This window comes from Cervus elaphus, chromosome X (genome assembly GCF_910594005.1).
Source record: "Cervus elaphus chromosome X, mCerEla1.1, whole genome shotgun sequence".
Taxonomy (NCBI): Eukaryota; Metazoa; Chordata; class Mammalia; order Artiodactyla; family Cervidae; genus Cervus; species Cervus elaphus.
Window position 1 is genome coordinate 134,072,041 of NC_057848.1, and position 22,835 is coordinate 134,094,875.

Genomic DNA, 22,835 nt, shown 5'->3' on the forward strand with positions numbered 1-22,835 from the left:
CAAATTTTTATGTCTTTTTTCCCAGTATAATCTCTAAATGGTATTGTTGAAATAGTTTCTGATTACAGTACTTGCTTTTTAAACAAAAAAGAAATTTCTTACACTGTCTTGCAAGCTCTCAAATTAGTTATTCATAATTTTGCATTCCTTATTGCTTCCCCTTCCTGTCGTCTCATCCTATCTTTTTTAAAATTTCTGCATCTTAAGGATCCTAAAAGCAGTCTATCTATTTGATATGCTAAATGTCTCTAAAATATTTTTAAATGGCACTGTTCAGCTGCTAACAATAAAAGATAAAATTGTTATGCAATGTACATGTCTGATCATCTACCCTAAATGAAGAGGAAATTTTTATGTAGTCAGATGTCAAAACAAAGGAAATTTTTCAAGAAAATTCTAATGTTTTCCTGAATTTCACATGGCTAGCAGGAATTATTCATATATTCCTAAAATTAACTTTTTAAATTTATTTTTTTAATTGGAGGATAATTACTTTACAATATTGTGATGGCTTTTTAACTTTTAATACTAAGCCATTCAAAAAAAATACTAAGCCACTTAAAGGGAGGCAGTATCTATTATTGTCAGCATCATTTACCAAATATCTATCTTTGCAAATTTTTTTTTCTGCAACTGTAATGTAAAAGTAATGGTTATATGGTTGGTTGCAGAAAGCCTTTATTTTATCTAGATTCATATAAGGGCTTTATATTTTTATAAATTAGCATATCTATATTTTAATTTTTCAAAATATTTTTATTTTTAATATTCTCAATTTTTAAGCCTAAATTCTTCTCTATTTAATTCTAGTCCTTTAATTCTCCATCATTTAAGTTCTCAATGTTATCCTTTCTACTGTCTTTCTGTCAAAATTTGCATGGGTTTGTTTTACAGTACAAAACATAAAACACTTTCCATTGTTACCTGAGAGTTCTTCCAGAAAACCCATTTCAAAAAGAGAAAAGTGATGATAAGGCATGTGCTTGTTGGACAGGGGTGAGGGGTTGTAGAAAGAGGAGTTAGAAAACAGTATAAGGTCACCAACTGTCCTTTCTTGAGATAGACTCTTTTTCATCTTTAGAGAATGCCTTTTCTCTTCTTTCTATGAAATGATAGTGAATGGTAGTTTGGTAAATTTTTTTTCTTAAAGACCTTGCTTGACCAAATTAAAAGCTGGCAATCCTGTGTTAGTGCAAGTTCTATTCAAAATTATAATTTTTTAAAAATTTAACAGAGCCTCTCATTAATAGTGGAAAAAAATTGAAAACAAATCAGCCAGTCCTCTAAAGAAGAGTTTAACATGTTTAGGTATGCTGTTTGCATTGTAAAATGATTTTTATATGAGTTTTTTTTCCTATTCTGATTATTAAAATAAGTCAGTTATACATTCTCCAAAAATTGTTAGGCTTAATCTTAAGATAAACAGTGTATTGTTGCTTTGTTATTTACCATTTCCAAGTGGAAATATTCTGTTCTCATATTTCAAGTCAAAGAAACCAGACTCAGAACCCAGCCAATGTGCTCTCGGAACACAAGGGCTCACTTGGGGCTCAGCTAAGAGACTCTGCTTCTTGTGGCTCATCTACTGAGCCCAACTGTGGCTTGATAACCTGCTTGCTCTAAAATCATACTGTTTGTTGTTTGTCCATATGCTGCCTTCCTCCTAGGACTTCTAGCAGCAGAAAGTAGGTATCCCTTTGTTTTCCTCTAAGGTTTATCTTTTATGCAAAAGTGTTTGGCTTTGCATGGTTCATAATCAGCTTGACTTTATCCTCAGCTGTTTCTGCTTAGATGTTTGTGTATGAATTTTAACACTGCCTGGCCATAGAATAAAAACTTGGATGTACTGATTTCCTGGAGCATTGTTACACAAATACTATTAACTTCTTACTTCTTTCATAAGAGGAAAAAGAGGCAGTGTTAAAATTTTAAGCGCACTTAATATTATTTCACATCTTAATTTCCAGCACAAGTACATTATTCTGGGAGAAGGCTAACAATTTATTTTATAGTTTGCTTTCAAGAAACCTTTCAGGGTAAGTGAATGTTCCTTTAATTGTTATATAATCTATAAGCAGTTTTTATTACTCTGTTACTGTTTTCAGTATTGCTATGGAGCTATGAAATAAACTCCTGGATTTATGTCTCTTAAAAACTTCTACCATCAGAAAGAACATAAGAATAATATAATGGCTAGATTTTAATTACAAAAAGATATAATTTGAGTAAATGAGAATAGCAAAGTAAAATGTATGTAAGAAATTACATATGCACAAATGAGTATTAGTAAAATTAAGGCAATCTAAATGAGATGGGTGGATTGTATCAATGTCAGTATTCTGGTTGTGATATTACACAGAAGTTTTTTAAAAAGTTACCAGTGGGGAAACTGAGCAAAGTATACACGGGATCTCTATATCATTTCTTAGCAACTGTGTATAAATCTACAATTATCTCAGTAATAATTTCATTTAAAGCAATAGAATAAATCTTTACTTCAGCATTGTGCTTACTGGGGGGAATGTATATGAGACAAAGATAAATAGAAAATCTGGGTGCTAACATCGAAATTCATTGTCACACTTTCTTGTATTAGTTACTTGTAGCTCAAATTGCAGCCAATTTAATATAAAAATCTCACAGTATGTTAGTTATCTGTTGGTCTCTAATGAATAATGTCAAGGCAGCATTTATCATCTCACAGTTTCTGTTGGTCAGGAATCTGGGCATGGCTTAGCTGAGTACCCCTGGCTTAAGATCTCTTATGACTCTGCAGTCAAGATGTCATCCAGAACTGTGATCTCACCTGAAGGCCCAACTGTAGAGGGAATCCTCTTCCACACTCACTCACCTGGTTGTTGATAGGCTTCAGTTCTGCTCACAGTCTTGAAGTTTGCTTCCCCTGGCACAGATAATCAAAGAGAGGGCAAAAGTAAGAGAGTGTATCCAAGACAGAAACCACCGTTCTTATAACCTAATCTCAGAAGTGACATTGTATCCCTTCTGCCCTATTCTTTTGTTACTAGTGAGTTAATAAGTCCAGCCTACACTCCAGGGACTTCCCTGGTGGCTCAGACGGTAAAGCATCTGCCTACAATGCCGGAGACTTGGGTCCAAACCCTGGGTCAGGAAGATCTCCTGGAGAAGGAAATGGCAACCCACTCCAGTATTCTTGCCTGGAAAATCCAATGGACAGAGGAGCCTGGTGGGCTACAGTCCACGGGGTCGCAAAGGAGTCAGACACAACTGAGGGAATTCACTATCATTACACTCCAGGGAAAGGACTGATTATATGAGGGCATGAATACCAGCAGTCAGGGATCTTGGGGGCCATCTCAGAGGCTGCCCACTATGTACATGTTAATGACCATTGAAATATAAGACCCTTCCCATTTGTAACTGGTTTTGTTTCTCCAGATTTAGTACCCTTCTTTTTTTTTTTAATCAAGTAGATCTATTGTGTCATTTGGGAATGAAAGCATCTTGAAGGTATCAAGTAGTGCTTTTCCTTAGTTGTAAAGCCTTATATGGTGGTGGTGGTGATGATGGTGGTTTAGTCGCTAAGTCGTGTCTGACTCTTGCAACCCCATGGACTGTAGCCCGCCAGGCTCCTCTGTCCGTGGGATTTCCCAGACAAGAATACTGGATTGGGTTGCCATTTCCTTCTCCAAAAGCCTTATATAAATGGGCACTTAACAACCAGCAGAATGTTATTTAAAGTACTTTGACAAATTTGTGCCCAACAATGTTGCTATTTAGAAATATAGATTGCTTTAACAAGTATGATGGCATTAGAATTATGGTATCTGTACTCTGACAGAATACATTTGCAGAGTTTTTACTGCTTTTAACTAATAAATTTTAAGTCATCTGCACTATAATCAATGGACTTCCCTGGTGGCTCAGCAGTAAAGAATCTGCCTGCAGTGCAGGAGACACAGGTTCAATCCCAGGGTCGGGAAGATCTCCTGGAGAAGGAAATGGCAACCCACTCCAGTATTCTTGCCTGGATCCCACAGACAGAAGAGCCTGGTGGGCTACAATCCATGGGGTTGAAACAACAACAAAAACAACTATAATCTATACGTAAAGAATCTAATGCATTTATCACCATGTGTAAGTTTTCATAATTTGAATTGGATATAGCACAGATGCTTAAGTCCAAAATACAATTTTCATTACAGGATTCACTATAGCTTACAACCTGACTAATAACCAAAATTTGCTTTGTGCCAGATTAAAAGCTGTTGTCCAGGGGTAAAGGTAAGGGGAAGAGATTGACTTCAAAGAAGGAGCTTTTGTGGAGTGATGAAAATGTACACCTAAATTGACGAATTTTAACTTAATCCTACCTTAGTAAGCAGATTTTTTTAATGATACTGTTCTTGCCAGGAAGGACTTTGAGTGGTTGATATGAATGTGTGCATACTGATTCAGTGTTATATAAATAGGACTGCTAATGTAATAGGAAATAGAGGTTATTGATAACTCTTCAGGTGAAACTAGAGATAGATTGAGATACTGAATTTGCTCAGTGATATTGGGTTTTACAGCTACACATATAATTTTTAAATATATACACATAAATCTTTGTTACTGAAATAACTGCATACATGGATATATACTGTTTATCAGATGTATGCAGGGTATACATTTATGAAAACTCATTGGATGATACACTTAAGATTTGTGTATTTCACTCTATATAAATTTTTACCTGAGAGAAAGAAAGAGAGGGGAGTATTAAAATCTATGCTGATGTGTTTAGAGGTGAAGTGTACTAATGTTGACCACTCTGCCACTTACTTTGAGATGAATGATAAATAAGGTGAATTGATGTGTGGATAGATATGTGATAAAGCAAATATTACAAACTGTTAATTGTAGAGTCTAGGTAGTGAATACAATTCTTTCAACTTTTTATATGTTTGAAATTTCATAGTAAAGCTGGGGGAAATAGTTTTAAGACGGACTCTACCTACTTTACGGAGAAGGCAATGGCACCCCACTCCAGTACTCTTTTGCCTGGAAAATCCCATGGACAGAGGAGCCTGGCAGGCTTCAGTCCATGGGGTCACTAAGAGTCAGACACGACTGAATGACTTCACTTTCACTTTTCACTTTCATGCATTGGAGAAGGAAATGGCAACCCACTCCAGTGTTCTTGCCTGGAGAATCCCAGGGATGGGGGAGCCTGGTGGGCTACCGTCTATGGAGTCACACAGAGTCAGACACGACTAAAGTGACTTAGCAGCAGCAGTAGCAGCTACCTACTTTAACACTGAGAACAGTTTAAGCATTCTACTATTTATTTTTCTGTCCTCCTTTCAGGTTATTTTTACTCAGTCAACATTTTTATGAGACTTTTCTACTTGTAACAAAACAGTTCTAGACTCAAAGTTTTTAAAGCATACTTTTAAAATGATTGACATATTTATGCCTTCTTGATTATTATTTCATAACAGTAGCAGAAAACTTTTGAGAAAGTTGTATCCATGAGATTCCTGGGAAAGGTAGAAATGTTCAAAGTTAAAATGTATGATTATTAACCTATTGTTTAGATACATTCTTGATGACCAAATGAATTAGGCAGAAGCTAAAGTAAAATGCTATTCCAAAGGCAAAGCTTGATTACTTTCTAATAAATTTATCATTGTGAAAGTTTAGACCAAGAGATTACTCAAGTGTGTTGGTGAGGGTAAAATATGGTTTCAGGAGGGATCAATCTATAGGGGAAAGAGTAGGTGCTAGAGGCCTGGGTTCTACAACTCAACTGCTGTGGCCCCAGGGTCATTTAACATGAAAGAGCCTCCTATTTTTCCAAATATAGAAAGACTTGTCTTCAGGGCAGGGTTATTGTGGAATCGCGTAAGATAATAAGCATAAATAACATGTTGGAAATTACAAACTGTTACACAAATATAAGTAGTAAAATAATTTTCATCATGACTTTGAGGAAATAGTACCATAAAATAAACTTTTCTGTGGTTACATATTTCTACTTATAATATTTTATTTTCAATGCTTCAGAATTTGCTCAGAAAACAGTAATTTTTTAATTTATTTTTAATTGGAAGACAATTGCTTTACAATGTTTTGATGGTTTCTGCCATACCACAACGCAAATCAGCCATAATAATATATGTATCCCCTCCCTCCCCTCCTCCCCAGTCTGTCTCACCCCTCTAAATTCCTGCCCCCCCCCCATCTCACTCTTCTAGGTTGTCACAAAGCACTAGGCTGGGCTCCCAGGGTGATTTAGCAACTTCTGACCAGCCGTCTGTTTTATACATGGTAGTGTGTGTATGTTGATGCTACTTTCAGAAGAAAACAATAAGTTTAATCAAACATATTTTATAGTGATTTTTTGTACAAAACACTCTGCAAAATGTAGCCTAGAAAACAAAAGTGAATAGGATACCTACAGTCCTGCCATTAGGTAAATTGCCCTCTGAGGTGAACTTACGTACTATTTATTGATTTTTTTTTTCAAGATAGTCACAAGTTCATTCAGGGGTTTTATAGAAAAAAAACATCCTTTTCAGTTTTTGAGAAAAGTGAGTAGTTCTTTCAGATATGACAGTTACTGATCAACAAAATAAATACTAGTGACAGCTTAAAAGCCTGTGTGTGTTGTTGTGTTACATTAATTACCACTTCTGCCTCTGTATGTAAAACAGTAGCAATGGAGAAACCCCAGAAATGTCTTTGTGTATATTAATGTTTTATAATGAATTGAAAAATTATGAGATTTTACGTGACTTGGTGATGAACTGCAGATATCAGTTTACCCATCTGTGAGATGTGGTTCTGCTGGTCATACTCAAAGAAGGAATGAACAAAACTAGAAGCAGTGTCAGGAGAGGTGTTAAAATGATCAAAGGTAAAGAAAGATCTTGAGGTTAGACCAAAAATATGTGTTCAATATGAAAAGACAAAGGAGGGATGGAATAAGAACTATTAAGTTTCCTAGCTAATGACAGAAACTTTTACATTAGGGACACTTTTCAGAGCTTGAAAGAGGCAACTTGAGCACACCTGTGGAAATACTGCCTTTCATAATTGAAAACCTACAAAGTTAATCACATTTGGGTACAAGATCAGACTATAAATCAGTTCAGAAAAGGTGACAGATCCAAGGAAATTAAATAGACCTGTTGACCTGGTAGGTCTTACCTACTAGAGACACAAGCTAATGGTTGCCCTTGTGCTTTCCAGCAAGGCATCCCCTGGGTCTGTCAGCGGGGATTGGAAACCTAGGTGGAAGTGTTGAATTCCTGCTCATCCACCTCTTTGGGCTTCCCTGGTGGCTCAACTGGTAAAGAATCCACCTGCAATGAGGGAGACCTGGGTGTGATTCCTGGGTTGGGAAGATCCCCTGGAGAAGGGAACGGCTACCCACTCCAGTATTCTGGCCTGGAGAATTCCATGGACTGTATAGTCCATGGGGTCGTGATAGCTTAAGGTGAATGATGTCGGATTCATGATCTCCGAAGAAGATTTAGCTTTGGGACCAGGGACCAGGCTTGATCACTCAAGAGCTTTTGTATAGCAGAGTTTTATTGAAGTATGAAAAGAGACGGAGAAAGCTTCTGACATAGACATCAGGAGGGTGGAGAGTGCCCCACTCACTAGTCTTAGAAAAGGGAGTTATATACTTTTTTAATTGGTTATTATAATAAATCAAAAGAATGTCTCAAGGTTGTAAAGATCTTACTAGACCCACTCACTTCCCTTGTGGCTCAGCTGATAAAGAATCTGCCTGCCAAGCAGGAGACCTGGGTTCGATCCCTGCATTGGGAAGATCCCCTGGAGAAGGGAAAGGCTACCCACTCCAGGGTCGCAAAGAGTCAGACATGACTGAGCGACTTTCACTTCTTCACTTCAGACCCACTCCTACAATTTACATTTTAAGATGGCAGAATTATAACTTAACAATAGAAAGATCTTACCAGACCCACTCCCATAAAATGCATTTTAAGATAACAGGATTAGTCAGAAGGTTTTCAGGAAGGAGAAATTGTCCTCAAGCAGGATACATTGTTGTTATATAATCCTTAGTATAGAGTTTAAACTAAGTTTTTTTTGTGTGTAATCATCAGTGCCAGGCTTAAAAAAAAAAAAAGCTTTATGTGACTAAGACTAAGGAATGTAGAGGGGAAAAAAGATGTTTGTCCTTTCCTCCTCCTTGAGAATCCAAGACCCCTATCTCCAGTTCAAGAGCCCCAGACCCCTCTCTCCTCCTCGGGGACCCCGGACTTCTTATCAACCTGCCTAGGAATTGTCAGTCGCAAAGAGTCGGACATGACTGAGTGACTTGAACTTTCACCTCTTCTCTGAGACTGTCCCAGCTTCTCCCTGGGCAGCCTGTTTCTGTGACACTTTAGTTTTTACCTCCTCTAAATCATTTGCTTCAGGGTATAGTGTGCCTACTTCACACACCTGCATGAGATCCCTTTCCTTGAGACCGGGGATCATATCTGTTTTCCTTGAAACCCCTGCCTCATACCTGGCAAAAAGCAGGAACATGTGATAAAAATTTTGCTTATTGTCTGACCCAATAGGATTCACGTTCTTTTCTAACCTCCATATCCGTGCATAAACCATGTGTCACTTCTTGTTGAAGGTTCTCCCTGCATTTCCTAATCCAGCCAGTTACTGTAGAAAGTCAAGAAGCGCATACACTTTGGATCCAGACACACTGGGGTTGAATCCTAGCTTTACCACTTCTAGCTGTGACCTTCCTTGACCTCTCTGATCCTCAATTCCCTATCTAGAGAGGTTGGGTACTGTATTTACCTTACTATGTTGTCCTGGGGATGTGCCTGGCACATCACAAACATTCAGGAATTGGGAGCTGCCCTTATCATTGTTTCTTTAATACTTAATTCAAGGCATACTTTGTGGAGATAATGAAATTAATCAAATATCAGCCTGCCTTAAGGACCTCGCAGCACAGAAATGAAGAGTGAGCAAGTGCACATGTCGGGTAATTCATGGAGATGCTTGTAGGACAGGAATTGCACAGAGCTTTGGGAATTCACAAACCAACAAATGATACGTCCCTGGTCTGATACAGCCAAAATTGCTTCCCAGTGGTTAGACTTACCATCTTAGTATTTGCTAGATACAAGCTTGTTTTATTTTAATCTTATAATATTAATAAACTACTACATAGAATAGAATCGATATAGATAGAATAGATCAGCATAAGCAATGCTGGATAGAGATAGTAAAAACTAGATAAGATTCCACTAAGATAACTGAGTGAAAATAGTAATTAGCTTTCTCTGCTCTCTGTTAAGTTTTTTAATATACAAAAAAAATCCACATTTCATTAGTATTTTTGTTGTTGCAGTTAATCCAAAAGCTTAGAATTGGCTTTAGTAACTTTATAAACCTGGTATCATATAATTCTGTTGTTGGTGATGTACCAGGATCAAGGACTCAGTGGAATATTTGGGACTAATTTCTTCACATCACCTGTTGCTTTCCAAGGCTTTTAGTAAGGGATGACAAGAGACCTGATTTTTAACTAATTTCCAGGTTTTTTTTCCTTCTCAGAACAAAGTAAAAGTCCCGAGATGAGCAGGGAGAAGGAAGTGGATTAGATTAATACACTTGTAAGACTAGCAGGGGAAATGAGGACTGGTTTCTGCCTTGTACCTTTTTTATTCCACTTAGTATCCACTTAATGTTTTCAATGAAGGCATACCAATAGCCTGGTAGGTGTAATTATTCAAAATTTAAAAGTATTCACAGTCCTGTCAACAGATTAATGGTAAACTGTGGCACATCCCTGCCATAGACTACTACCCAGGAATAAAAAGGATTAAACTATTGATACATGCAACAACTTGGATGAATTTCCAGAGAATTATGCTGAGTCAAAAAAGCCAGTTCCAAAAGGTTACACACCATATTGTTTCATTTATATGGATCCTTTGAAATGACAAAATTACAGAAATGGAGAACAGGTTAGTAGTTGCCAGGCAGGGGTTAGGAGGTAGGAAGGGCAGGAGAGAAATTATTGCAGTTATAAGAGGGCAACATGAAGGATCCTTGGGGTGATGGAAATATTCTGTAGCTTGACTATATCAATGTCAATATTCCTGGTTATGATATATGACAGTTTATAAGATGTTACCACAATGGGAAAACTGTGTGAAGGGTACATGATATCTTTCTGTATTATCTCTTACAAGTTCATGTGGATCTACAATTATCTGAAAGGGAAAAAGTCAAATTTTTTTAAAAATTAGCTACAGTAATTTCCACATAGATAAACACTTGCTGTGTCTTAAGCCCCAAATTTTTAACATAATTAAATACTACAAAAAGCAGTTACTTGTATAGCAACTTTTTTTCTATTGTAGAAACATTAGAACATATGGACAAACAGAATGAAATAGAAGCAGAAAATTAAATATAATTACTATTATCTTTTTGGCAGTTTTCACTCTGTTTTTTTTCTGAATTTGTATTTTTTTCAGTTATAATTGGGGGTACACAATTTAGGTGGTTTTGCCTTCTCTCTGAAATTTTATATCATGCAGATTTCTGTCTTTAAAATTCTTCAAAAACAAATTTCATGTGGCTGTATATTCCATTTCGTGGATGTTCTATAGTTTATGTAATCATTCTCTAATTACTAGATATTTATCCATCTTATATGATAGATATCCTGACACATAAATCTTTCTACAGTTTCTATTTTTTCCTTAATGTAAGTTTTTGTGAATAGAAATCCTGAATTAAAGTACATGAGCATTTTTGAGGTTCTTTGGTATAAATTATCAGATTGCTTTCTGGAAAAATAGTACTCTTCCCCATTCCCCATCTCCCCACTCTGACCACCATCACAGCTGTGACAATCAAAAGTGTTTCCAGACATTGCCAAATGTCCCCCTGAGGGGCAAAATTGCTGCTGGTTGAAAACTACAGATCTAAGATTTACATGTGCAGTGAGACACTTATTGTTAGAATGTCTCTAACACTGTGTCACTAATGTCCTGAAGTCTAGGCTCTCGGGGTGCTTTTCTTTCTCTGGAGTGCATATGTGCATGTTGTCTGCAGAGTAGAACAGGCTAACCATTTCTTTAAGGCTTTGTTACTTTAAGACTTTAAGACTTTGTTACTACCTCTCTGGATTCCCAGTTATTAGAGGAAATTTAAAGTGACCACACTGTCCTACAAAAATTATTTCCCCTAATATCTACTATGGTATTCTGAAGTGTCAGTCAGTATATCTATCCTTAGTAAAGTGAAGTGAAAGTGAAGTTGCTCAGTCGTGTCCGACTCTTTGCAACCCCATGGACTGTAGCCTATCAGGTTCCTCCGTCCATGGGATTTTCCAGGCAAGAATACCGGAGTGGGTGGCCATTTCCTTCTCCAGGAGATCTTCCCAACCCAGGGACTGAACCCGGGTCTCCCGCATTGTAGGCAGATGCTTTACCGTCTGAGCCACCGGGGAAGTCACCCTTAGTAAAAGGGGGCCCAATTAACTGAGAACAACTTGGTTCCCTTGATTTTGTATGTAAAGGGAGGAAAAAGAATGGAGTGGGATTTTTGCTAGTTGTTTGATCCTTAAAAATCCTAAGAAGGGGACTTCCCTGGTGGTCCAGTGGTTAAGACTCCACACTCACAGTACAGGGGGCCCGGGCTCGATCCCTGGTCAGGGAACTAGATCCCACATGCCGCAACTAATACCCAGCACAGCCAAATTAAATAATTAGATAAATCTTTTTTTTTTTAATCCTTAGAAGCCTGTTTTACATAGCATGAGCTCCCAGTTGAAGGTTTGTCTCTCACATCTACATCTGGCTTCACCTTCTGTTCTTGTTGGAAAGCCCCTGTGTGAAATGACCACCTTCATTATTTCTATCATATTTCAAAACATCATGGAGTCCTGGGAACCCACAGTCTCTTTCTGATGTATGACTTTCTGCACCCAGATCTTCTAGTAGCTCAGTTGTAGTTGATGAATTGCCCTAATCCAAGTAAGACAAGAGGCAATTTACTTTGAAAAATGAGGAACGTGCAAATACATTGTTAAAAACATAAATTCACTGCAAATATTCTATCATTAAGTGATATGAAACACATTTAAGTCTGTTTTCCAGTAAAGACATGAACCTTTGAAATTTGTTAGTCCACAGTTCTGAAGTGTCAGATTTAGGTTATGAAGGTGAGTTTGACACTGATTTTCTCTACTGGCTGTTTCTTTTCTGTTTGTTCCCCTTAGGAGCAGTGTCACAGGTGCTGGACAGCCTGGAAGAGATTCATGCACTTACAGACTGCAGTGAAAAGGACTTAGATTTTCTACACAGTGTTTTCCAGGATCAGCATCTTCACACACTACTAGATGTAAGTCTTTCTCTTTATTAATTTTTTTTTGGTAAACTGAATAGTTATCGTAACAGTCCTTTTTCAGTTGCTGTCCATCTGTGAGAAATGCAGGAAGTCATCCATCATAGATTCATAACTAAAATTAAGTATCTTATATATGGTACAAATGCAATAGAGCCTAACAAGTCACAGTGGAAAAAATTAAGTATATATGTATATCTTTAGAAGAATCTGTTGAGCTTTGCTGTGATTACCTCTCATTGCTTCTAAATATTGTTTTCAAACATTGCACCTCAAACATTAGTATAGGAGAGAAAGAATTAAGTTAGACATTGTGCAGTGGACTCTATTCACACACATATATCTCATACTTAACATTGCTGGTTTTCATAAACTCAGTGTCTCTCTTTAAAACATAAGGATATATTCCATCATTAAATATGACAGACTGCACTGACAGATACAAGTCAGAAGCTGACAGTTCACATCTGCCTTCATTTCAGTCATGTTTTAAGTAAAATACCTTTCTTAGCACATATTAGTCTACTTGTACATGTTAGTCTTTTTACAAGAAAAATCTTCCCTTAATAAGAATAAAATTTGCTTTGGGATGCCTAGAACTTTGTGGTGCTCACTGATTAATCAACTATATGATACGAATTAAAGTAATGCAAAATTTCCCAGAATGTAGTCTACAGAGCATTGTTCTGGGAGATAGTTGTGGGTGTTTCCATTCAAGAGGGGGGAGTAGATCTAAAATTTATTGGTTAAATTTTTTTACTGACTATATAAGTTTGTGAAATGCTGTGCTGTTTATTCGGTTTATATGGATTCACAACAGGTGTTAGTATATAGCAGTTCTAAGATGTCCTATAGCAAAAAACCTGATTAACTCTAATAGCATTTCTCAAACTAATTTGGGCCGAGAATTTTCATTCACAATCCTGCCAAATTGGTAAGGACCAGTTTGGGAAAAGCCAAGCTAAGAGTGTCACAGTATGTTTCAACTTCCCACCAAGTATAGTATCTCACAGTTGCTTCTATCTATAGATTTGATCAAGTTAGTTACCATTTTTAATAGTTACACATTTTAATATAGTATATGTATTAATTCAGGACTGAGTAACTGCTACAGCGTGCAATTCTAAAATTTGAGTGGCTTAACAGAATAGAAGTTTATTTCTTGCTCACATCACAGTCAACTGTAGTAGATGAGGAGAGAAGCAGGAAGAGTCTCTTCCACACAGGCATTCAGGGATCCAGGCTTCTTTCACTGTATCCTTTGCAGCCAGCCAGCAGATGAGAGAAAATGGAAAATTTTGAAGGGTCAGGGTAGCAAGTGGGCTGTATCAGAGTTGTCTATGTTCTATTGGCAAATACTAGTTACATGCTTGAGTAGCTGCAAGAGAGCTGGGAAATAGGTTTGGTTTTTTTGGTTTTGTTTTGTTTTGTTTTGTTTTTTTGAACTTTTTATTTTGGATTGGGCTACCGCCAATTAACAATGTTGTGATAGTTTCAAGTAAACAGCTAAGGGACTCAGCCGTACAAGGGAAATAGTTTTTAAATGTGCTAATTGAAATAAGTCAGACAGAGAAAGACAAATACTGCATAGTATCAATTTTTTTAAAAAGTCGAACTCATAGGAGCAAAGTGGAATGGTGGTTTCCCAGGCTGGGAAGTGGGGGAAATGGGGAGAAGTTGGTAAAAGGGTACAGACTTTTGGTTCTAAGATAAATAAGGTCAGAGGATCTAATGTATAGAATGGTGACTATAGTTGATACCACTGTATTTTATAATTGAAATTTGCTAAGAGATTAGAACTTAAGTATTCTCATCCCCAAGAAATGATAAATATTTGAAGTGATGGATGTATTAATTAACTTGATTGTTAGAATCCTTTCACAATGTTTACATTTATCAAATCATCATGTAGTACACTTTAAATATATTGCAATTTTATTTGTCAGTTATACTTCAGTAAAGCTAAAAAATGTGCCCAGGAAGATAAGGAAATGGGTTTTCTCCTTAGTGTAATTTATCTTAAGTAATTTGAGAACATTTCAGATTAAATTTATTTCAAATAACTTGTTATTTTCTTTGGACACCGAAAAGCCCTTGAAATGCATTCTATTTTGTGGATAGCTCCTAGCATTCCATTTTCTCCTTCTTTGTTTTGTCATCATTGTTTTTGTTAATGTGTTGAATTAGTTTGACCTCTTTTCCTTGGTTATTTAAATATCTATTCCTTATCATTATTTCATATGATGCAGAAAGTTTTGTTCTTTTTGGTTTTTGTGTTTTTTTTGTTTGTTTGTTTTGCGAAGGCATATAGGAATTTCCCAACCAGGGATCGAACCCACACCCCCTATAGTGGAAGTGCAGAGTTTTAACCACTGGACCACCAGGGAAGTCCCAGATGCAGAAAGTTGTGAGAGTTGTGAATTTTCCATACAAGTCATAGCTTTTGCTAAAACTAGTAAGTAGGATGTTTGAAAGAAGCTACAGCAGATCATGGAGATTTGGTTTATTTCAGTGCTAGTCAGTACTAAGATTTACTGGCCTTCTTTAGATCAAGGACTTTTTGTCATTTAAAGGCTAAGAGAAGCCCAAATTAGTTTTCAGAGCTGTAGTCTTCTTACTTAATGTAACTGAGCATACCAAGCTTGAGACTGCAGAGGAAATACAAGAACATTGCTAGCTTCTACAAAGAGGGGCAGATAATCAAACGCAGACTGAACTTTGGAACTGAGCCAGGCCACCATTACCATCCAATGCTAAACTTCTCAGACCTCACTGCAAATATTTATTTTGAATAACTGCTGCATTCTTGGGTAGACATTGTCACCACTTCAGGAGAGATTCATAGATTTTCATAAGGAAAAATGTGTTTAAAGTTCCTTTGGATTTTTATTAATTATAAACTTAGAGAAGTGTCTGTATCAGTATCTGCCCCATCAATGCATCTCTATTTGAAAAGGAGCCGGTGGCCTGAAAATGAGCTGTGCTCCCCCAAAGACATCACATCTTAAGAATTTTGCAGACAAGCACTACATGTGAAGCCCAGAACTCTCCTGAGACAACTGACTGTAAGGCCAGCTCTGGGCAGTGTTGGGATGCATTTGATCCAAACTGAGCCATCCTTCAACGAAAACTCAATCATCCTGAATGAGATAATGCCCCCATGATCTACAGCCCTTAAATATGACTCATTAAGCTCTTGTTTCAGAGTTAACAGACGACATTTCAATCATGAGATCCATGAAGTGTTCAAATGGCTGCCATTTAGAGAAGTCTAGCCATTGAAAAATGTTTAAATACTTCAGTACTTATGATCTGCATAACAAAAAAGGATCATTGTCCAGACCAACACTTGAGAAGAAGCTTCTCAACTTTAACCGTCATTCTTCTTCCTTCTAGTGTTCTTGCAATCAGATTGTTTTGTTTTGCAGAATCTCTGTTAGTTCCTTTTCAAGAATTCCAAGCAGTGACACCTAGTGGCCTTGTTTTGTGGACCATGTCTTGATTGCTACTTTAATCTCACTGAGTCATTTCATGAAATATTTTTATTATACTTAAATAATTTCTACTAATTCAATAACACTCACAATCGCTAAGTCTGCAGCCATGATTTTTCAGCTGACTAAACAAAACAAGGTTAAGTTCCTGCAGAAGATAAAAGATTGTGTAGCACTCTTTTTTTTCTAGCCATGCCTTTAAAATAGTAACAACCTCAGAATTTGAAGAAACAGTTCTTAGAATTAGTTTGAAGGAAACAAAATATCTGTCATATGGAAAAAGTTCACATTAAAACAAAAGGAGAAACACTGTGGGTTCCACTGAGGGAGGAAACACTTTCTGATTTGAATTCTAGTATAATCTGTAGTTAGAAATAGATCCAGAATGTCTAAATATTTGCTATTCAACTAGTTCACCCTGGCACACATATGCTGATTCTCATTTTGTAGGAAGAGATAAAGAGGAGGAACTGTGCCTGGTCCAGCTTGTTCCAATATTTCTGCTTTCAAAGATTTAAAGCACTGGCACAGTGATGCTCTGTATATGAAATACATAGATCAGTATTAATAAAATACACTTTGGAGTGTGTTTGCTAAAGCCGCCACAAATGAAGTGGCTTAAGATAACCAATTGGGCCTCCTTTGTGGCTCAGCTGGTAAAGAATCCGCCTGCCATACGGGAGACCTGGGTTCAATCCCTGGGTTGGGAAGATCCCCTGGAGAAGGGAAAGGGTACCCACTCCAGTATTCTGGCCTGGAGAATTCTATACAGTCCATGGGGTCACAGAGAGTCGGACACGACTGAGTGACTTTCACTAAGATAACAGATTATTCTTACACTTGTGGAGGCTAGAAGTCTTTTTTTTTTTTTTTAATTTATTTTTTTTTTCAGTGGGTTTTGTCATACATTGACATGAATCAGCAATAGATTTACACGTATTCCCCATCCCGATCCCCCTCCCACCTCCCTCTGGCTAGAAGTCTTAAGTCAGGTACCAGCAGAACCATGCTCCTTCCAAGGCTCCAGGGAAGAATCCTCCCTTGCTCTGGTAGTTGCCTGCAATCCTTAGTGTTTTTTGGCTTGTAGTTGCAGTACTTCAGTCTCTGCTGCCATCTTCACAGGGTGTTCTCTGTATGTGTGTGATTCTGTGTCTTCACAGGGCCTTCTTAGAAGAATACTAGTCACTGGATTTAGGGCCCACTCTAGTCCAATAGGACCTCATCCTAATTAATTACTATCTGCAAAGACCTGATTTCCAAATAAGGTCACATTCTGAGATTCCAGGTAGCCATGAATTTGAGGGGAGAATCTCCAGCCCAGCACAGCATGGAAAACTAATTGTACCCTGAATTGATTTTTCAAGTATGAGTGCAGATTATAAAAATCAAATATAAAATAATGAAGTGTTACCCTGTTGTTCATTAGTTAGGCTTTCTTTCTTGGGAATTGATGTTAAAGTGTAATTATCTCTTTTACTAATATTTTGAATCAGTTTTGGAACTTGTATATGATACACTGGATGGTGAGATGATGGATGCATTTTCAGTGGGCTGAAAAATCAAGAGTTTTTTCCAGATATAAAGTATTTTGCAAACGTTATTTGGTGGTGATTCTCAGTCTTATAAAGTTCTTGTAGAAATTTTCCTAGTACAGAATTAATGTTTATTTTGTAAGTCAACAATATTACAAAACATTGTTAAATTACACATTTATTTCTCTCTGCCATACTTTGACAACTAAGTTTTAAACATTCACCCACCATCTGTCATACCTCTGAGCAGCTGTTAGCATTTGTTACAGACTGCTGTTTCCATGGTAAATGTGATGCCCCACTTAATTAAGATTATTTTCTTGAGACGTTCTTTAAAAAAATCAGTGGTTAGATTAATAATGCAAAGACTAGCTACAATAGCAATTTAGCAGTTTTATATTATAAGCAATTTTATAATAAAATAATATTTTAAAATATTGTGCTAGAAATGAGTTGATATCTTTAATCCTCCATATTTTATATTATTGACATCTTTATTATGATTTTTTTTTTTTTTGCTTCTTAGGGAGATTTAGAAAGTTTTTCTATCTGACCTGGAGTTAACACTGGAAAACTACAACTCGTGATTTACTGTTTTGCTTTTTTAAAGATATTAAATTGGTAGTCATATTTGGAAATAGTGTATTTTTAGAACTCAGAAGTTTCCTAATAGGGAAAAACATGGAACTTCTGCAATAATTTGATGTTTTTGAGCAATCTGGGGTCTGAGAAGTAAGTTGATACAGTGTTGAGTTTGGATGTTTAAATAGGTTACCAGTCAGGAAATACCAAAGCTAAGTTTCCCATGGATTTGTAGTCTGGTCAATTTGCACTTACATGTCTGCAAAAATAAGGCCTGAGGACCTTTAGAGGCTGAGCTACTGGTACCTTCCCAGGGTCCCATTTAGTCTTAAAGAGTAAACTTCAGCAAATATGAAACCATCTGGGTGGTAAGTCAGTGTGCCCCCTGCCTCCTGGGGCTGGAGATTGAAGTACCCTGAAGCTTGCTTTAGACATGGGGGGTCTCATTCCTCTGTTTTTAACTGGATGAGCAAAAACTCCAATATCTGTTTCCATCAACGTATCAAAATATTAGTATCAATAGGAAAGTGTCATATAAAACAACATTCCTGAGATAAAGAGAACTAGAAATATCATCTGACCTAAATATTTTCAAATTAGTTTTTCTTCATTCTTAATGTAAATATCAATAAAAATTAAAGGGGGAAAAAAAGCTACTAGGAATATAGTCAAAGCAGCAATAGAAAACTAATATAACCAGAAACAATGCAAGGATTTTCCACTATTACCACTTCTGTTTAATATTTTTATGGTGCTTCTGGCCAGTGCAGTAAAGCAAGAAAAAGAAATTAAAGACATGCAGCCTGGAAAAGAAGTAAAACCATATTCTCATAGAGATATATTCTTGTGTATAGAAAATCCAAAGGAAACTACAAAAGATCTACTAGAATTAATAGGCAAGGTTAGCAAAACTGCAAGATACAAGATCAACATACAAAAATTAACTATACTCTTATATAAAAGCAATGAATAAAGTGAAGATAAAATTTTAAAAATATAATACTATTGTAAAGGATAAAATAATTGAATAAAAGAGATATAAGACTTATACATCAAAAACTATAACCGTTGGTGAAAGAAAGTAAGGAAGATGTAAATAAACCATTTCCCCCTCTCCTTAGCCCCTGGCAGCCACCATTCCACTTTCTGTCTCAAGGAATTTGACTACTGTAGGTTCCTCAGAGAAGTGGAATCATACCTTATTTGTTCTTTTATGACTAGCTTATTTCACCAAACATAATGTCGCCAGGGTTCATCCTTGTTGTAGTATGTATCAGAATCTCCTTCCTTTTAAAGACTGAAAAATACTCCATCTTGTGTGTATACCACATTTTGTTTATCCATTCATCCAATGTCAGTATTTTGTGGTAGATAATTATATACTTGGAAAAGCCAAATCCCCCAGGTTAAAGTGGCCAGTAGTGGGGAATTCAGCCTTAGTTTCATCCCCAGGCAATTGCTCTCTCTTTGGTCTCCAGGTTAGCTCCTATGATATGCATCTCTGTGAAAGGAATGTGTGATTTTCACTGAAACTGTTGTTAACTACAGCAGTCCCTCTCATTCCCTTATTTGTCCAGGTGCATCACTTCCTAAAAGAGTGATTGGAATTTACTCTAAAATACCAAGAGTCAGCTTGTCCCCAGCATCAGTATTTCCCACTGAGTGTTCTTCTATTTTTGTAACACTATAGTCCACTTTACCAGAAGGCAGAGGAATGTTCAAAAAGCCTTCCAAGTGCAACAGGCTCTGATTCTTCTTCATGCTGTTCCCAAGGGAAGGGTTGGGTGGGGGGGGGGGTTCCCCCAGAAAAGAATGTGGTATGCTCAGTTGAAGAATGTTCGATGTGGTTGGCTTGCAGCCTTCACATCCAAGAACATAGTTGCTTTCTTCTCTTTGTGGTCCTTCAAACATTATCTCATAAAACCACTTCTGCCAGACTATCTTTTTTGTTCTCTTTTAACTTCCCACAACAGAAATTCATTTTTGCTACAGCTACTTGTACCAATGCTTGGTATTTTCTTATACAAAATAATTCATATCCTAAGTCAAAACTTATTGAACTGCCTCAGGAATGAAATATCATATGACATACCTAATGTAAATATTTTCTTTCAAAACAGCAAATTAATAATAGGATATTCAGTTACCCTAAATATTATTTAACTACTAATGTAGATGTTTCAGAAGAACACCTTAGGAAATGAGGTTTTAGCACTTTTTAAAAAATTTTAGTAGATTTTTTATGGAAAAGAAATGTATATCATAGTGAAATTTCTCACATTTGGGAAAACTCTTGGATCTAGTATTTGAAAGTGCCCTATTTCATAAGATTTAATTAACAGTAAAATAAAGCCTGCCTGTATCATCTAACTGGTTATTTTTCCTCATGCTTTCTTTTGCTTGCTCAAGAATAGGCATTATGATTTGTTTCTTACAAGGCTTCATTTTAGAGTTATTGGCCAACTGAAAAAGACCAAGTGAGGTCAGTCAAGTTAGGTCATCTGAGGCCAGTGTTTGAGTTTCTCAGAGCCAGCAGCCAACTGAACAGAAATCCACCACAGTGGCTTATGTTGTTGGGCCATCAACAGTCTTTTTAGATTGAACTAGGAGGTTAAGCAAGTCTTAATTTCTTGGATCAAAGATAAATCCCTGAAAGAGCAATGTTCTAATAGGATTGAAACACAAGCAGCTCTGTACACAGACAAGGAAAACCTAAACTAAACAGGGGCCTCCTTGGGAGGATTTTGCTGTCAAGATCCAATGTATTTTGCAACCCTTTCAGGAAATCTTAAAATGGCCCAGATATATTGATTTTTAATTTCCTGTTTGCCATCAGAAGAAAACTTTCATAATGGATTTAGGTAGAGCAGTATATCACTAGGCCACTAAGCCAGTCCTAAGACTCAAAAGGGTATACACCCCCACCATGATTTTCTAAAACTTGATCTAAGGGTTTCCAGCAACATTCTTATTGGCCACTAAGTAAACTCCATTGGGTATCCATTTCTAACTTGAGTTATCCAGTATTAAACTGGGCCATAATATTGGTAGCAGCCCTGAATCTTTCTCTAGGAAAAATCTAAATTCCGAGGTGCGACTCTTGCTACTTTATTACCATCACTAGATTTGTGGATTTGACACATGTTTTTTCCAAGTGAGAAACAAATTTAGTTTAAGATCTATAAAATTTAGCTATTTGCATGTTTTCTGAACTTTTAGAGGGGAAGTTAATACATAGTACAAATTGTGAAGGATCATGTACAGATAATGAAAGAACGCTCATCAAATGAATGGAATATATTATCTCCAGAGAGTCATCGGCATGGCTAATCTTTGAGTGCTTTCTTCAATTATTTTAATTGAATTGATTTTTATAAATTTTACAAAATATAAACTGTTAGGAAATTTTTTATGCTGATAGAATAGGCATTATTTAATCCTGTGAGAGCAAAGTGCCTTCAGTGATTTAATTTCCTTTTCTACATCATAATATCCCAACGATGCATAATCGTCTTTAGGTTTGTAAGATAGACAGGCTATATAAGTTCTTCCGAAAGTTTAATTGTAGCTCCTAAAATATTTGAAAATGCCATTTTAAATTTTGTAGTGTGTTTATTTCACACTTAATGTTTCCCATCACACAATCTTTACACCACTGTAAAATATACTACTGTTTTCCAAGTTTCAACTATGTCATTGTTTTAAACTGAAGTATAGTTGGCATATAATATTATATGTTACAGGTGTACAATTAGTGGGGCTTCCTTGGTGGCTCAGATGGTAAAGAATGTGCCTGCAGTGCAGGAGACCTGGGTTGCATCCCTGGGTTGGGAAGATCCCCTGGAGGAGGGTATGGCAACCCACTCCAGTATTCCTGCCTGGAGAATCCCCATGGACAGAGGAGCCTGGCGGGCTATAGTCCATAGGGTCGCAAATTGTCAGACATGACTAAGCAACTAAGCATAGCACAGCACAGTACAATTAGTTATTCACAATTTTAAAAAATTATAGTCCATAGTTATTATAAAATGCTGGCTATATTCCTCTGTTGTACAGTATATCCTTGTAGCTTACTTTATACCTAATAGTTTATCCCTGTTAATCCCCTCCTCACTGGTAATCACTGGTTTGTTCTCTATGTGTCTTTCTTTTTTATGTATTCACTAGTTTGTTTTATTTTTAGATTCCACCTAGAAGTGATATCATACAGTATTTGTCTTTCTCTGTCTGATTTATTTCACTTAGCATAATGCCTGCTGCAAATGGCAAGGTTTCACACTTTTTATGACTGTGTGGTATTCCATTGTGTGTGTGTGTGTGCGCGCATGTCCGTGTGTGCGCGCGCATGCACGCACACCACATCTTCTTTATCCATTCATCTATTGATGGACACTTGGGTTGCTTCCATAGTTTGGCAATTGTAGATAATGCTGCTATGAACATTGGGGTGCATGTATCTTTTCCAATTAGTGTTTTTTTTTTTTTTTTTTAAGAAACATAGCCAGGAATAGAATTGCTAGATCATATGGTAGTTGTATTTTTAGTTCTTTGAGGAACCTCCATACTATTTTCCACAGTGGCTGTACCAATTTACATTCCTGCCAACAGCATACTAGGGTTCCCTTTTCTCCACATCCTCACCAACATTTGTTATTTATGTTCTTTTTGATAATAGCCATTCTAACAGGTGTGAGGTGATATTTCACTGAGGTTATCATTTTCAATTCCCTGATGATTAGCAATGCTGAGTGTCTTTTCATGTGCCTGTTGGTCATCTGCATTTCCTCTTTGGAAAATTGCCTATTCAGTTCTTCTGCCCATTTTTTTAATCACATTGTAGTTATTTTTTTTCTTTTCT

The 22,835-nt window shown here is 36.6% G+C and overlaps 1 protein-coding gene across 8 annotated transcripts in view; it reads left to right on the plus strand.

Annotated features, from left to right (window-relative positions):
* Positions 1–22,835, plus strand: part of CASK (calcium/calmodulin dependent serine protein kinase) — a 370,356-nt gene that overhangs the window by 277,943 nt on the left and 69,578 nt on the right. For all 8 annotated transcript variants that reach the window (XM_043895774.1, XM_043895776.1, XM_043895778.1 and 5 more), the window contains exon 11: positions 12,245–12,366. In XM_043895774.1, coding sequence (XP_043751709.1) covers positions 12,245–12,366 — 122 coding nt within the window. The remainder of the gene's footprint in view (positions 1–12,244; positions 12,367–22,835) is intronic.